The 17,397-nt window shown below is 40.4% G+C and overlaps 1 protein-coding gene across 1 annotated transcript; it reads left to right on the top strand.

Annotated features, from left to right (window-relative positions):
• The first annotated feature begins 3,126 nt into the window (after window positions 1-3,126).
• Window positions 3,127-16,643, top strand: LOC132344433 (zinc finger protein 280B-like). The gene is given in 6 exon segments (XM_059884007.1): window positions 3,127-3,133; window positions 12,470-13,056; window positions 13,059-13,753; window positions 13,755-13,827; window positions 14,564-14,653; window positions 16,632-16,643. Coding segments are annotated over 6 exon segments (1,464 nt in total).
• Window positions 16,644-17,397: the final 754 nt, after the last annotated feature.

The following is a 17,397-nucleotide window of genomic DNA, read 5'->3' as shown; positions in this document are numbered from 1 at the left end:
TGAATTGGTAGGCAGGTTCTTTATCACTAGCACCACCTGGGAAACCTATTAAATCTTTACTTCACTTTAATTAATTTAAAATTAAAAGATATGGCTAGAAGAACCAGATCTTCCTTATAAATCAGTTTCAATTAATTTGTATACTCAGTAATTTGTGTATCTCTTAGATATTTTCCTCAAGATGAGAGTCCATGCCCCTCCCTAAATATAGGCTGGGTTTAGTGACTTGTTTCCAAAGAATAGAATATGTCAGAGAGAAGGAGATAACTTTATAGCAGAGGAACTAGTGGTAAGTCATATTGATAGTATGAATCCTTGATGGGCAGTGATGAGAAAGATATTTTTCCTTGGAGGTATAGTTCTAAAAATATATAAACCCCAGTGCAGCCAGAAGAAACATATCAAACCCATATTGAGAGTCATTCTGCAAAATACCTGTCCCTGAAGGACTCATGAAAATTATCAAAAGTCATGAAAAGCAAGGAGAGTTTGTTGCTGCTGCTGCTAAGTCACTTCAGTCGTGTCCGACTCTGTGCAACCACATAGACAGAAGACCACCAGGCTCCCCTGTCCCTGCGATTCTCCAGGCAAGAACACTGGAGCGGGTTGCCATTGCCTTCTCCAATACATGAAAGTGGAAAGTGAAAGGGAAGTCACTCAGTCATGTCTGACTCCTAGCGACCTCATAGACTGCAGCCTACCAGGCTCCTCCATCCATAGGATTTTCCAGTCAAGAGTACTGGAGTGGACTGCTATTGCCTTCTCCGATGGTATACTTAACTGAATGGAAATCTTCAAATACAAAGGATCCATAATATTTATACTGTGTGATCTGACCATAATGCAATAATGAGAAATTGACAAAGAAATATCTTTTAAAATGTCATTCATTTGGAAAATATCAGTAACTATATTAATACATAATATATATCTCCATGGAATTTTCAGGCAAGACTACTGGAGCAGATTGCCATTATTTTCTCCAGGGGATCTTCTTGACCCAGGATCAAACCCGGGCCTCTTGTGTCTCCTGCATTGGCTTGAAAGTTCTTTACCAGTTGAGCGACCAGGGAAGCCCATACAATACATAACCTTTGTCTTAAGAAAAGAATATTAGGATATACTTGGAAGCGAATGATAATGAATATACCATGCAGCAAAAATTGTGGGACACAGTTAAAGTTGTACGGAGAAATAATGGAAACAGTGACAGACTTTATTTTCCTGGGGTCCAAAATGATTGTGGGTGGTGACTGCAGCCATGGAATTAAAAGATATTTGTCCCTTGGAAGAAAACCTATGAAAAACCTAGACAGCATATTAAAATGCAGAGACATTACTTTACTGACAAAGTCCATCTAGTCACAGCTATGATTTTTCCAGCAGTCATGTATGGATGTAATAGTTGGATTATACAGAAGGCTGAGTGCCGAAGAATTGATGCTCTTGAACTGTGGTGTTGGAGAAGACTCTTGAGAGTCCCTTGGACAGCAAGATCCAACCAGTCAATCGTAAAGGAAATCAACTCTGAATATTCACTGGAAGGACTGATGCTGAAGCTGAAGATCCAATAGTTTGGCTACCTGATGTGAAAAGCCAACTCATTGGAAAAGACCTTGATGCTGGGAAAGACTGAGGGCAGGATAAGAAGTGGATAGCAAAGGATGAGATGGTTGGATAGTATCACCAACTCAATGGACATGAGTTTGAGCAAATTCCAGGAGATAGTGAAGAACAGGGAAGCCTCGTGTGCTGCATGCAGCCCATGGGTTTGCAAAGAGTCCTACATGACTGACGGAACGAACAACAACAACAAGTTAAGGTAAACTTATAGCAATACTTAAAAGAGAAATAAGAGTTACAAATAAGTATCTCAAAAAGTTATAAAGATGAGCAACAGAACAAACTTACAGTGATAAGAAGGAATGAAATTAATAAAGAATGAAAAATGAATATAATAGAGAAGAAAATATTGTAACAAAACCAAAAGTTTTTTCCCCCATATGACTACTAGGAGACTTCCAGCAGAACAGAGCATTTAAAAATGATTCTGTAAAAGGCCCATAAAGAAATATTTTAGGCTTTGTGAATATGGTCTTTGGCGATTGATCAAGTTTTCAGCCATAGACAAGAACCAAAGGAAATGGCAAGTCCCAGATCCAACTTTAAAGACTCCAAAAATTGAATTTCACACCATTTTCATGTCAGAAAATAATATTCTTTTCGGTTTTCCTCAGCCATTAAAAAGTGTAAGGCTCTAAAATTAAAAGTAGAAGAAGAAGTAAAGCTCATTCTCAGCTCACTATGCTGCTGCTAAGTTGCTTCAGTCGGGTGTGACTCTGTGCGACCCCATAGACAGCAGCCCATTAGGCTCCTCTGTCCCTGGGATTCTCCAGGCAAGAATACTGGAGTGGGTTTCCATTTCCTTCTCCAATGCATGAAAGTGAAAAGTGAAAGTGAAATCCCTCAGTCGAGCCCAACTCTTAATGACCCCATGGACTGCAGCCTACCAGGCTCCTCCATCCATGGCATTTTCCAGGAAAGAATCCTGGAGTGGGTTGCCGTTGCCTTCTCTGTTCATCTCACTACAGGCAGTGCAAAAATAGGGGCAGGCTGCCCTGCATTGATCGAAATGGAATTCCAAAAGGAGGGGCTTCAAGATCCAGGTGTATTGTCAAGTTCCCTAAGCAAGGAGCAGGTCACCCCTGAGGGCTGTGAGTGCTGGACACCATCACTGAACTCCCCTGGTAGACTCGGGGGCCGTTCTCAGTCCTGTGCCCTGGCGACTGTGCAATCTATTTTTTTCTTTTTTCCCCTTTGGTGAGCTGCGCAATCTTGACAGACCCAAGACCCTTGAGATTCATTCAGCCTGACCACGCCCCCAGCGGTTGCCTTCAGAGGAGACACCGCGCGCATGCGCCCAACTCTGCCTGGCGGCCAATCAGATTGCAGACGCCGACACCTGGCAGCCCCCCCCCCCCCACACGCACACGCACACGCGCACGCGCACGCGCACGCACACGCACACGCACACGCACACGCACACGCACACGCACACGCACACGCACACGCACACGCACACGCACACGCACACGCACACGCACACGCACACACACACCCCCCTTCATGGCGGGTTTGTGACTTGGGCCCAACCAGGTTCTGCAACCAGGAACAGTCAGGCAGGCGCAGCAAAAAAAGAAAAAAAATCTATCTAGTGGCCTTTTCAGTGCCACGGGACTTTGGTTGTTTTCCTGTTTGCTCTGCCTCTCCTCGGACTCCAGGGCTGCCCCTGTCCCTGGGGGCCCCGAGATTCAGGCCTTTGGTTCGGGAAGTTGGCAGATGATGTATTTGTGTGTTTGTTACTTAGAGAAGGGAGGTAGGAGGAAGAAGCTCAGGGAAGAGGAGTTCAATCACTTGCTCTGGTTGAGTGTGAGACGCCTGGTCAGCATCCGTAGGGTAGGACCAGGTAGGGCCTGGGGGATAGAACGTTCCCGTAACAGGTGACTCACCCTGACCTTTCCCTCTGCCCACCCCCAGGATGTGACCTTCTCCTGCCTGGGAAGCCTCAAACACTCAGATTTGAGTGTGCCCCTGAGATAAGGTGACAGACATCTTTACAATAAGGAACAAAGTTGTGTCTTTCTTGCCTTCTGTTTTCTCCTTTCATTCATGGGTTGACACGTTGCTGTGGAGAGAGAATTCTCCTGATTGGGGATTAGCTGACCCTGATTGTGGGTGGTGACTTTTCAGGGCAATCATGGTTTCAGGTCACTCTGAAGCTCTCTGATTTGCAATGTTAAAAACAGGCAGGGAGGCTGCTGGCATGCTTTCTCCTGCCTTCTTGAAAGAAAAAAAAGTAAGAGCACCATGGGTTTTAAGCTGTGTAGAGCTGACTCCTACCACTTGGTGAAGCTAAAATGGGGCAATACTCATACCCTAAGGTTTTAACTACAAAAGCAAAGTAATGAAGGTGTTGGAGTCCCCTGGTGGCCTGGTGATTAGGATTCTTGGCTTTCACTGCAGTGGTCTGGATTCAATCTCTGGTCAGAAAACTGGGACCCCACAAGCCAAGCAGCATGGCCAAATGAATAAATGAATAAAGTGGTTCATTGAGAGAAAATGTGTTGTGATTTAACATGTTTACATGGGATTACTTGCTCATTTTTGTACCCTTAAGGGCTTTAGTTCATTAAGTAATTGAACTCCACTGGATGGGGGCGGGGGAGCATCTGAGTTCATTTCATGCCAGTAAACAAGATGATAGGTAGCTCTATGCCCAGCAACTTGTGCCTACAGCTCTGTTATATATAGTTATCTATTGCCGGTACAGCTTTGAACTTGATAGATGTTTTGTTTTGGTCACAACGTGTGGCTTCATAGGATATTAGTTCCCCAACCAGGGATCGAACACAGGATCCTGGCAGTGAGAGGGCTGAGTCCTAACCAAATCACTGGACTGCCAGGCAACTCCTGTTTTTAGGTGTTTTGGTCTGTTTTGTGATTTTTAAGTTTTGCCATATTTATAGGAGAACTTTTCTGTGTGTAAGTATGATGTGAATGATATTACAACTGGAAATGTTTGTGTTGTATGTATTATCTCAAATTGAATAGTTAGAAAGAACTTACACTTGATATCTCTTGGTCTAGAATCCAGTTGGGTAGTTTAGCCTCAGGGTCTCTCTTTAGGTGGTAGTCAAGCTTTTATCTGGTTTGGCAACCTCTGAAGACTTGGCTTATTGAATCCAAGTTATCTCACTTGGCTGTACTCATGAGGCCTCAGTTCCTCCTTCTGTGTGCCTCTCCAAGGGGCTGCTCGTGTGGAGGCTGCTGTCTTTTCCCAGAATGAGTGATTCGGGAAAGAACTTGCACCCATGATAAAGTGCAGTCTTTTTTGAGATGTTACGCATCTTCACTTCTGCATTTGCTTAGTCTCACAGGTCAACCCTGTGATAGTTTGCGAGAGAACTACATAGGGGTGGGAATATCAGGAGATGTGATTCACTTGGGGTCATCTTGAAGGCTGGCTACCATACCCACTAATCCACCATGCCAACCTTTCTTCATATGATCTCAGTTCTGTTACTGTAAGCGAATTATTTGGCTTGTGTACATTTTTGTGTGCTGCTGCTGCTGCTAAATTACTTCAGTCGTGTCTGACTCTGTGCAATCCCATAGACAGCAGCCCACCAGGGTCCCCCATCCCTGAGATTCTCCAGGCAAGAACACTGGAGTGGGTTGGCATTTCCTTCTCCAATGCATGTGAGTGAAAAGTGAAAATGAAGTCGCTTAGTCGTGTCAGACTCTTTGAAAACCCATAGACTGCAGCCTACCAGGCTCCTCTGTCCATGGGATTTTCCAGGCAAGAGTACTGGTGTGGGTTGCCTTTGCCTTCTTCGTCTTGCGTCCTAGATCTACTCTATTCTTGTCTATTCAGTGATATTCTAGCTAGTCTCTTCTTTGTCCTGGATTAAGTTTTCTGTTTCTCTGGATGGTTCCCATCAGCAAACAGACTGACTATAATGTCACCTCTCGTTAAAAATCTGTCTTTTGTGACACATCCTGCTTCTGCCATTTTTTATTTAATGTTTGCTTATTGTAGACTTCTGCAGAGTTGTTTGTAGAATTTGTTATCTCCATTTTTCTCATTTTCCTTTAAATCCACTCTTGTCAAGGTCACCAGTGAATTCCAAATGTTTAACTCAGTGGTCAATTTTTATTTAATTTTTTTAAATTTTATTATTATTATTATTTACTTTATAATATTGTATTGGTTTTGCCATACATCAACATGCATCCACCACAGGTGTACATGTGTTCCACATCCTGAACCCCGCTCCCACCTCCCACCCCATACCATCCCTCTGGGTCATCCCAGTGCATCAGCCCCAAGCCTCCTGTATCCTGCATTCAACCTGGACTGGCGATTCATTTCTAATATGATATTATACATGTTTTAATGCCATTCACCCAAATCATTCCCCCCTCCCTCTCCCACAGAGTCCAAAAGACTGCTCTATACATGTGTCTCTTCTGCTGTCTCACATACAGTGTTGTCATTAATATCTTTCTAAATTCCATATATATGCGTTAGTATACTGTATTGGTGTTTTTCTTTCTGGCTTACTGCAGTCCATATAATAGGCTCCAGTTTCATCCACCTCATTAGAACTGATTCAATTTTATTCTTTTTAATGGCTGAGTAGTACTCCATTGTGTATATTTACCACAGCTTTCTTATCCATTCATCTGCTGATGGTCATCTAGGTTGCTTCCATGTCCTGGCTATTAGAAACAGTGCTGTGATGAACATTGGGGTACATGTGTCTCTCAATTCTGGTTTCCTCGGTGTGTATGCCCAGCAGTGGGATTGCTGGGTTCTATGGCAGTTATATTTCCAGTTGTTTTTTTTTTTTTTTTTAAGGAATCTCCATACTGTTCTCCATAGTGGCTGTACTAGTTTGCATTCCCGCCAACAGTGTAAGAGGGTTCCCTTTTCTCCACACCCTCTCCAGCATTTATTGCTTGTAGATTTGGATCGCAGCCATTCTGACTGGTGTGAAATGGTACCTCATTGTGGTTTTGATTTGCATTTCTCTGATAATGAGTGATGTTGAGAATCTTTTCATGTGTTTGTTAGCCGTCTGTATGTCTTCTTTGGAGAAATGTCTATTTAGTTCTTTGGCCCATTTTTTGATTGGGTCGTCTATTTTTCTGGAATTGAGCTGCAGGTGTTGCTTGTATATTTTTGAGATTAGTTGTTTGTCAGTTGCTTCATTTGCTATTATTTTCTCCCATTCTGAAAGCTGTCTTTTCACCTTGCTAATAGTTTCCTTTGTGGTGCAGAAGCTTTTAATTTAATTAGATCCCATTTCTTTATTTTTGCTTTTATTCCAACATTTTGGGAGGTGGTTCATAGAGGATCCTGCTGTGATGTATGTCGGAGAGTGTTTTGCCTATGTTCTCCTATAAGAGTTTTATAGTTTCTGGTCTTATGTTTAGATCTTTAATCCATTTTGAGTTTATTTTTGTGTATGGTGTTTAAAAGTGTTCTGGTTTCATTATTTTATAAGTAGTTGACCGGTTTTTCCAGCACCACTTGTTAAAAAGAGATTGTCTTTTCTCCATTGTATATTCTTGCCTCCTTTGTCAAAGATAAGGTGTCCATAGGTGCGTGGGTTTATCTTTGGGCTTTCTATTTTTTTCCATTGATCTATATTTCTGTCTCTGTGCCAGTACCATACTGTCTTGATGACTGTGGCTTTGTAGTAGAGACTGAGGTTGTTATTTTATTTAATTTATTGGAAGCCTTTATCAGAGCAGTTCATTTCCTCCTCCCTGTAAAAAATGTTTCATTTGGATTACAAAATGCTTCTCTTTCCTGCTTCTCTTCTACCTACAGTTCTCCCACGTACAATGTGTGACCTTTGTGTCTGGCTTTACTCAGATGTCATATTTTCTTTTCAAATATTTATTTATTTATCTATGTGGCATGTGGGATCTTAGTTCCCAGCCCAGGGATGGAACCTATGCAGAGTCTTAAACATGGATCTCCAGACAAGTCCCCTAGTTTGTGTATTTTCAAGATTCATCCATTTCATGGCTGTATAGCAGTGCATTTTTTTTTTTATGGCTGAATATGTTATGCTACTGCTAAGTCGCTTCAGTCGTGTCTGACTCTGTGTGACCCCAGAGACAGCAGCCCACCAGGCTCCCCTGTCCCTGGGAATATGGTATATCACTATGGTATATGGTTTAAATGTAGTCCATTGCAAGCACGTACCACCATTTATTTATCCATTCGTCAATTAATGGATAATATTTGGATGGTGTATTCTTTGTAGCCATTGTGAGTAATGTTGCTGTGAACACTGTTTTTGCATGGACTTAATATTTACAGTTTTTATGGATATATACAAAAGAGTGAAATTTCTGGATCATATGGCTACTCTATATTTAATTTTTGAGGTACTGACAAACCACTTTTCCAAAGTGGTTGTTCCATTTTATAGCAATTACATCAACAATATATGAAGATTCCTTTTCTCCACATCCTCTGCAGCACTTGTTATTATTCCGCTTTTTGATTATAGCCAACCTAATGGGTGTAAAAGAGATGGGAATACCAGACCACCTAATCTGCCTCTTGAGAAATTTGTGTGCAGGTCAGGAAGCAACTGGACATGGAACAAAAGACTGGTTCCAAATAGGAAAAGGAGTACATCAAGGCTGTATATTGTCACCCTGTTTATTTAACTTATATGTAGAGTACATCATGAGAAACGCTGGACTGAAAGAAACACAAGCTGGAATCAAGATTTCCGGGAGAAATATCAGTAACCTCAGACATGCAGACACCACCCTTATGGAAGAAAGTGAAGAGGAACTAAAAAGCCTCTTGATGAAAGTGAAAATGGAGAGTGAAAAAGTTGGCTTAAAGATCAACAATCAGAAAACGAAGATCATAGCATCTGGTCCCATCACTTCTTGGGAAATAGATGGGGAAACTGTGGAAACAGTGTCAGACTTTATTTTGGGGGGCTCCAAAATCACTGCAGATGGTGATTGCAGCCATGAAATTAAAAGATGCTTACTCCTTGGAAGGAAAGTTATGACCGACCTAGATAGCATATTCAAAAGCAGAGACATTATTTTGCCAACAAAGGTTTGTCTAGTCAAGGCTATTGTTTTTCCTGTGGTCATGTATGGGTGTGAGAGTTGGACTCTGAAGAAGGCTGAGTGCCGAAGAATTGATGCTTTTGAACTGTGGTGTTGGAGAAGACTATCGAGAGTCCCTTAGGTGCAAGAAGATCTAAATCCAGCCAGTCCATTCTGAAGGAGATCAGCCCTGGGATTTTTTTGGAAAGAATGATGCTAAAGCTGAAACTGCAGTCTTTGGCCACTTCATGTGAAGAGTTGACTCATGATGCTGGCAGGGATTGGGGACAGGAGGAAAGGGGAACAACAGAGGATGAGATGGCTGGATGGCATCACTGACTTGATGGACGAGAGTCTGGGTGAACTCCGGGAGTTGGTGATGGACAGGGAGGCCTGGCGTGCTGTGATTCATGGGGTCGCAAAGAGTCAGACACCACTGAGCAACTGAACTGAACTGAACTGAATGGGTGTGAAGTAGTATCTCACTGAGACTGATTTACATTTTGCTAGGGGCTTCCCTGGTGGCTCAGAGGTAAAGTGTCTGCAATGCAGGAGACCTGGGTTCGATTCCTGGGTTGGGAAGATCCTCTGGAAAAGGAAATGACAATCCACTCCAGCACTCTTGCCTGGAAAATCCCATGGATGGAGGAGCCTGATAGGCTACAGTCCATGGGGTTGCAAAGAGTCGGACACGACTGAGTGACTTCACTTTCTTTCACTTTCAATCATGTTAAGCAGTATTTTTTGTGATTGTTGGCCATTTGTATATCATCTTTGGTGAAATGTATATTCAAATTCTTTTCCTGGTTGTTGTTTTTTTTAATGTACAAAACATCTAATAAATTTTTACCATAGTAACCATTTTTACATGATAAATATTTCACACACTTTAATCAGCCTTTTTGGAGAAAGAAATGGCAACACACTCCAGTATTTTTGCCCGGAGAATCCCATGGACAAAGAAGCCTGGTGGGCTACAGTCCATGGGGACGCAAAGAGTCGTACATGACTGAGCAACTGACACCCACACACGCACAGTCACAATGTTGTTTTCTTATTGTTGTCATTGTTTTAGCTGTGCTATGTGGCTTGAATGACAGTTTCCTGGTTGAGAATCATACCCAGGCTCCTGATAGGAAAGTTTGGAGTCCTAACCTCTGAACTACCATGGAATTCCTTATCGCATTGCTATGAAGCAGATCTCTACACCTTTTTATCTTGCAAAATTGAAATTCTGTACCCATCACCTGTCCCATTAAACAACAACTCCTCTTTTCTTCCCTGTTTCCCTAGACCCTGGACTCCATCATTCTTCTTTGTTACCTCTCTGTTGCTTGACTATATTAGATATTACATATAAGTGGAGACATACAGTATTTGTCTTTTTTATGACTGGCTTATTTCCTTTGGCTTGATGTCTTAAGGGATCATGCATGTGGCAGAATTCCTTTATATGGCTAAGTAATGTTCCATTGTATGTATATATCACATTTGATGGACGTTTAGATGCTTCCACCTCTTAGTTGTGATTAGTGCTGCTTTGAGCGTGGCTGTGCAAATATCTCAAGACCCCATGTTAACTTCTTTTGAATTTGTATCCAGAAGTGGAATTGCTGAATCATGTGATAGTTCTATTTTTAATTTTTTGAGAAGCCTTTATATTGTTTTCTACAGCAGTTGCACCATTATAAAGTCTAGCCATAACACACAAGGATCCAGTTTCTGTACATACTTGCCAAGAGTTGTTCTTTCCTTTCCTTCCTTTTGCCTTTCCTTTCCTTCATATGTAAACACACACACACATGCACGCACAATTTTTTTCATATCCTTTTCCATTATTGTTTATCACAAATTATGAATATAGTTCCTTGTGCTATACAGTAGGAACTTTTTTATCTATTCTATGTATTAACATTATAGTTTGCATCTGCTGATCACCAGCTCCCAATCTATGCCTCCCCAACCCTTCCCCTCTTGGTAATCACATAGTCTGCTCTCTATGTCTGTGAGTCTGTTTCTGTTTCATAGATAAGTTCATTTGTGTCATAGTTTAGAGTCCACATGTACATGATACCATATGATATTTGTCTTTCTCTTTCTGACATCCTGAGTATTCTTTTTAATGCTAGTGTAGAGTCAAGTGTTTACTTCATTTTCAGAACATTTGTTGCTACTCTATAGAAATGTGATTGATTTTTTAAATACTTATCTGGTATTCTGCAAGCTTTTTATTCTAATGCTTGTGTTTTTTCTATATATAAAATTATGTTATCTCCAATATATTTTGACTTTTTCCTTCCCATTCTGAAAGCTGATTTTTTTTTAAAACAGCAACAACAATTCCTTTTTCTTACCTGATTGCTCTGGTTATAGAACTGCCAGTATAATATTGAACCAAAGTGTGGAATAGACTTCCTTGTGGTGTTCCCAATCTTAGAGGGAAAGCTTTCAGTGTTTCATTGTTAAGTATGATGTTAGCTGTGGGTCTTTTACAGGTACCTTTTGACTGAGAAAGTTCTCTTCTGTTCTTAGTTATTAAGTGTTTTATTTTAACCCCTATTATGAAACGGTGCTAGATTCAGGGAACTGTTTTTTCTGCAGGCAGATGTGTTTTTTGTCCTTTACTGTATTAAAATGGCATAATGTTGATTGACTTTCATATAATGAACCAACTTTGTATACCTCCATAAATCCCACATAGTCATGGTATATAATCTTTTTTTATGTAGTTAGATTTTGTTTGCCAGGATTTTGTTGAGGACTCTTGCATCTGTTTTCATAAAGGATATCGGTTGTGTGTGTGTGTGTGATGTCTGTATCTGATATTGGTATTAGAGAAATACTCGCATCACTTTGCCTGCTATATGGGGAAGAGACATGTGGAGTGAAGGATGAAGCATTTTTGGATTTAAGTTTAGCCAGGATTAGAGGCAGAAATTTAGGATATATCAGTGTGGAATTGGAGTGAGATTATCAAGAGAGTTCATTCTCAATTTCTTAGGCCTGTGTAAAGTGCTTGACATTGAATTATGCTGTTTGTTAACTATGTATAAATACTTTATATTTGAATTTGCTACCTATTTTCTGTATTAACATTTATGAAATTAGTATGTGTGAATCAGTTTTAATGTGCATTTAAGATAACTTTTTTCCCAGTTTTACTACAAAACAAGATGCCCTTAAATAGCTGACACTTTTTAAAAAGAGCTTAACCTTAAGTCTAAGAAATAAGCATGTTTGTCTTTAAGGTGCAGAAACACATTTAAAAGTTACAAATTTGCCTAAAAAGATGCAGCTGGTGTGCGGTTAACTTAGAATTCCAGCTTAATCTTCTTTGAATCTGAAGTCCATGTTTCTAAACCCTGTACAATAGTGCTTTTGTAAAAATACTCATTCTTTACATGTGATTTCACCTAATGATCAGTGTTGTTGTTGTTGTTGTTTTATTTCTTTTTAAAATAGAAATTAAAATCAACATGGGATGAAGCTATGATTCTTGAGTCATGTAGACTTGTAGTCATAGGTTTTTCAGCTGTCCTTTAGTCTCTTTGATGCTCAGTGTCTTTATCTGTAAGATAAGGGTGTTTATAATGACCCTAGAATTTTGGAGATAAACAAATAGCACATTTTCCTGTACTTAACTAATATGTAGTATATTTATACTTAGGTGGCATTTTATTTAAAAGAAGCACTGGGACTTGTGGCCACACCCTCCAAGAAAAAAAAGGTATTTAAAATATGGAACCACCATGTATGTTATGTGAAGAAGAACAAGAGCCAGAACCACAGAAAAGCCAGGGAGAAACCAAATGAGTACATGATGAAGATGCTGAACTGATCTTGGTTGGAGTGGAACATGTAAATGAAGATGCTGATGTGATCTTTGTTGGGATGACCTCAAATTCAAAACCAGTCATTTCAAACATACTGAACAGAGTTACCCCAGGTTATTGTTCAAGGAGAAAAAGGTATGGTCACTTCAGGAAAGGTAATGCTCAGAAATTACAGCCTGTTAGTCATGTGACTCCTACATCAGAAGCTAAGTCTGTCCTGCCAGTTTCTGTCTCTGAATCAAGATCAACAGATAGTCCTATTATTATTGAGCCTTTGTCCAAAGTGGATTATAAAAATATTTCACCACAATTAGTGCCTAATAGCTTTTCAGAGTTATGTTCTCCTTTGATTACCTTTACAAGTTCATTGCAGCATCTAGTAGAAACAGCAGTTTCTGCAGGAGATATGGATAAAAGTCCTCATGTATCAAAGCGACTTTCCACTTCTGAAACAAATAGCACAAATCCCCAAAGGCCTAAACTCAGTGATGGAACTATAGGAGAACATTCTTTAGCTTTGTTCCCTTCAGGTATATTTTATACAGTGACTACCAGCAAAGCACACCAAACAGTGTTCATACCTCATTAAGCCATGTTCAGAATGGAGAACCTTGTCCAACAGCTTTTCCAAAGGACGATGTTCATTGCAAGCCTATAAGTCCTTTAAGGGAAAATGGGCTGACAAAAATGGACTTTCCAACTATAGCAAGTCAAAACAAGATTGTTGATCCCACAGAAGGCAATCTGATTGTGTTACTTCATGACTTCTACTCTGGACAGCATATAGGAGATGGGCAGCCAGAACCGAAAACTCACACAGCCTTTAAATGGCTCAGCTGCTTGAAAGTTCTAAAAAATTTCAAGTTTATGAATCACATGAAGCACCATTTGGAACTTGAGAGGCAGAGAGGTGACAGCTGGAAATACCACACCACCTGCCAGCACTGCCACAGCCAGTTTGCCACTCCCTTCCAGCTGCAGTTTCACATTGAAAGTGTCCACAATTCCCAGAAGCCTTCCACCGTCTGTAAAATCTGTGATTTGTCTTTTGAGACAGAGCAGGTTCTCTTACAGCACATGAAAGACAATCATAAGCCTGGTGAAATGCCCTGTGTATGCAAGGTTTGCAGTTACAGATCATCATTCTTTGCAGATGTGGATGCACATTTCAGAACACACCATGGTAACACTAAAAATTTACTTTGCCTGTTTTGTCTCAAAATTTTTAAAACTGCAACACCATACATGCGTCATTATAGATGGCACTGAGAAGAGTTTTCACCAGTGTTCCAAATGTCGGCTACAGTTTTTAACTTTTAAAGAGATAAGGGATTCAAATGTATTCTTTTTAATGGCTGAGTAATACTCCATTGTGTATATGTACCACAGCTTTCTTATCCATTCATCTGCTGATGGACATCTAGGCTGCTTCCATGTCCTGGCTATTATAAACAGTGCTGCGATGAACATTGGGGTACACGTGTCTCTTTCCCTTCTGGTTTCCTCAGTGTGTATGCCCAGCAGTGGGATTGCTGGATCATAAGGCAGTTCTATTTCCAGTTTTTTAAGGAATCTCCACACTGTTTTCCATAGTGGCTGTACTAGTTTGCATTCCCACCAACAGTGTAAGAGGCCTATTATACAGAGTGAAGTAAGCCAGAAGGAAAAACATAAATACAGTATACTAACACATATATATGGAATTTAGAAAGATGATAACAGTAACCCTGTGTACGAGACAGCAAAAGAGACACTGATGTATAGAACAGTCTTATGGACTCTGTGGGAGAGGGAGAGGATGGGAAGATTTGGGAGAATGACATTGAAACCTGTAAAATATCATGTATGAAACGAGTTGCCAGTCCAGGTTCGATGCACGATACTGGATGCTTGGGGGTGGTGCACTGGGACGACCCAGAGGGATGGTGTGGGGATGGAGGAGGGAGGAGGGTTCAGGATGGGGAGCACATGTATACCTGTGGCGGATTCATTTTGATATTTGGCAAAACTAATACAATTATGTAAAGTTTAAAAATAAAATTAAAAAAATAAAGTATTAAAAAAAAGAGAGAGAGAAAAGGGAGCACAAGACCCAGTGTCATCAAATGTTTAAGAAGCCTAAGCAGCTAGAAGGATTACTTCCTGAAGCAAAAGTTGTTATTCAGGTATCATTGGAACCCCTTCAACCAGGATTGTTGAAAGTAGCATCCATTACTGTGAACACATCTAATTCTGAACCACCACCCCCCAAATCTAAAAGTAGGAAGTAAAAAAACCCCATTAATTCTACTTTCAGTAAGTCTGAAGCAAATATTTCTGTCAAAGTTAAAAACCCTATTAAAAACAAAAATTCAAATTATAGCATTATTCAATAATACCAAGTACAGGGAAACCAAAGTGTAATTTATGTGTTTTTGTTTTAAATACATGAGGTACAGTTTTGTTTGAATATTGAGATGTTATTTAAAAATATATTACCTGCTTTTCATACAATTGTCTTAACATGTGAAAAGTATGTGCATATGTGTGTGTGTGAGAGAGAGAGAATGAGAGAGGTGGAGAAAGGAAAAGTAACAACCTATTTTGATATTTCAAGTTATTTGTAAGTTCGAAAGCTCAACTATACATGTAATCCGTAGAGTGTTTTAGCAATGTGATTTTCAACTGTTTTCATGCCTTGAAGATCTCAGTATTAACTATATAGCCAGATTGGAATGGCTTTGTTATGATATGGTCCCGTGTGCTGCTGAACTCTTATCAGTGCCTCTGTTGTGCTGATCTAAGATAACCTGGCTCCGAAAGCCTGGTGTGGAGAAGTTGATGGAGAAGCTATGATGTGAGTTTGGACCAGAAACGGGATTTAGTCAGTGGAGAGCTGTGGCTTCTTGTCCCAGTTGAGGAAGAGGCATGCATTCACTCCAGGCATGGAGCCAAGGCAGAAGGAACACTGTCTCAGAGTGTCTTTACCTAGTCCAGGGACATCTTAAGGAAGCCAACCGTTAAAATTCCTGTGTTTGGTGAGAGGCCCCTGCAAGCATCAAGCAGGCCCTGTGTACCATGACTGCAGTTGGAGAAGCAGAGATGGTTAATAGAATGAGGCTTGGTGCCTGTGGACCTTCTGCTGAGTGATCAAAAGGGGAATTTGATTCAATACATCCCCTTTCCCATTTGGCTAGCCTTTGGTCCCAGTGAAGTAGCCATATCTGTCTCAGTCACAGTAGTAAAGCAAGTTAAGATTCCCAAGGAAAAAAGCCTTGATTTGATTTGTACTGGACCCATAGTTTTAACTGAAAAGGATCAAACAAAGGGAAACTTCAGTTTATGAATTGGGCTAAATTTAGTTCTCTTACCCTTAAGCTACAATGGAGTTGTCCAAGAATAGTAATTGTAGTGGATACAAAGGGTCCAGGGTGATTAAACCCTCTATAGAACTTTTCCTTACCTTTTCCAGTTACATGTGTCTTACTCTAGTTGAACATGTGAAGATTTCAGTTTTGTATCTTATCTTGCCTTGGACACAAATGTATTACAGTTAACAGCTAATTCTTTGTGTGTGTAATTTCCCATTTTATCAAACTAATACTGATTTTTAGTCTTACTTGACACAGTCTGATGTGCAGGAATTGTCTCGTTTATTTCAGTAATTATCAGGTCACAGAGTTATTATTCTTCCTCTACTCTATCCAACTATCTAGTCTGTGATTATACTTGTAGAAACCTTTTTACTTGTGGTCTCCAAGGGCTCTTTCACAGCCCTGCGGGGTACCTTCTAAGTATTGGTTCCTGAATATCAGCAAACTTGGCTTCCTCTGTGGGTTTGTGGAGTTGAGTCTCCTCCTGGAGTTGAATGCCATACCTTCTCCACTTTTGGCACAGATACCTAGCAATCTCTGCACCATTCAAGGAAACTGGGATCCTGGCTGTAGACCTATGACAGGAGAAATCTCTCTGTTTCCTCTTCCTTTCTCCTCCTCTTTATCTCTCCCCACTCCTTTTTCCCCCCTCCACAAAGTATTTAAATCCTCTAAGCTTTCACAAAATGCTGGAAAGTGTTAATCACCAAGGGGTTAGCATCCCTCTCAGAACTGAAGAGGAAGGACTACAGATGACTAAGCTGTAGTGAGTCTATTGTCTCAATTTTAGGTAATTTCCTGAGTGTAAATTCAAATACAAGTAAATTGTATTTATTTACTCAAGGCTTGATTGATTGATTTGCACTTTGAATATCTTACTAGGCCTTTGCAGTTAGTTTGCTTGGGCCAAAGCACTTGGCTATGTTTCAGCTTATACCACTTTTAGGTGTATAAAGTGTGTGTGTGTGTGTGTGTGTGTGTGTGTGTGTGTGTGTGTGTAAAAAAGTCAGGTAAAAACTCTATGAATAAATAAATGTGCAGACTTTCGCATTCTTATCTGCTTTATTCTACTATAGTAAAAATATGAAATGTTTTATTTATATGTTTTTTTATTGCTGCTTAGTATTATCAACACTGTTACTGCTCATTGCTCCGTTGAATGCTCCTAAGGAGTACAAGTTGTATTTATTGCCAAATAAAAAGGTTCCAGTGATATGGTCCCTGTCTACTTCCTCTCTTCCATTCTCTATCATTCTACTCTACTATTTTCCCCACTGGTGCCCTGTTTTTGACAATACTGGCCTTGCTTTTCCTCAAGCAAATTCCATTTCTTCCCGATCCAAAAACTTTGCAACTGCTGTTTTTCTGGAAATGCTCTTCCCGTAGGCCTGCATGGCTTGCTACCTCCCTTGTTTGAGCTTCACCAGTGCTGTTCAAATCACACAATGAAACCCTCAACCCCCTTCCTTTCCTCCTCCTCCTTAAAGACACTTTAAGTCTCTACCCTCTTAACTCTCCAGCCTGAAATGACTAGATTTTCAAACACACACACACAC

This window comes from Bos taurus, chromosome Y (assembly GCF_002263795.3).
Source record: "Bos taurus isolate L1 Dominette 01449 registration number 42190680 breed Hereford chromosome Y, ARS-UCD2.0, whole genome shotgun sequence".
Taxonomy (NCBI): domain Eukaryota; kingdom Metazoa; phylum Chordata; class Mammalia; order Artiodactyla; family Bovidae; genus Bos; species Bos taurus.
This window is presented reverse-complemented; position numbering and strand designations above follow the sequence as displayed.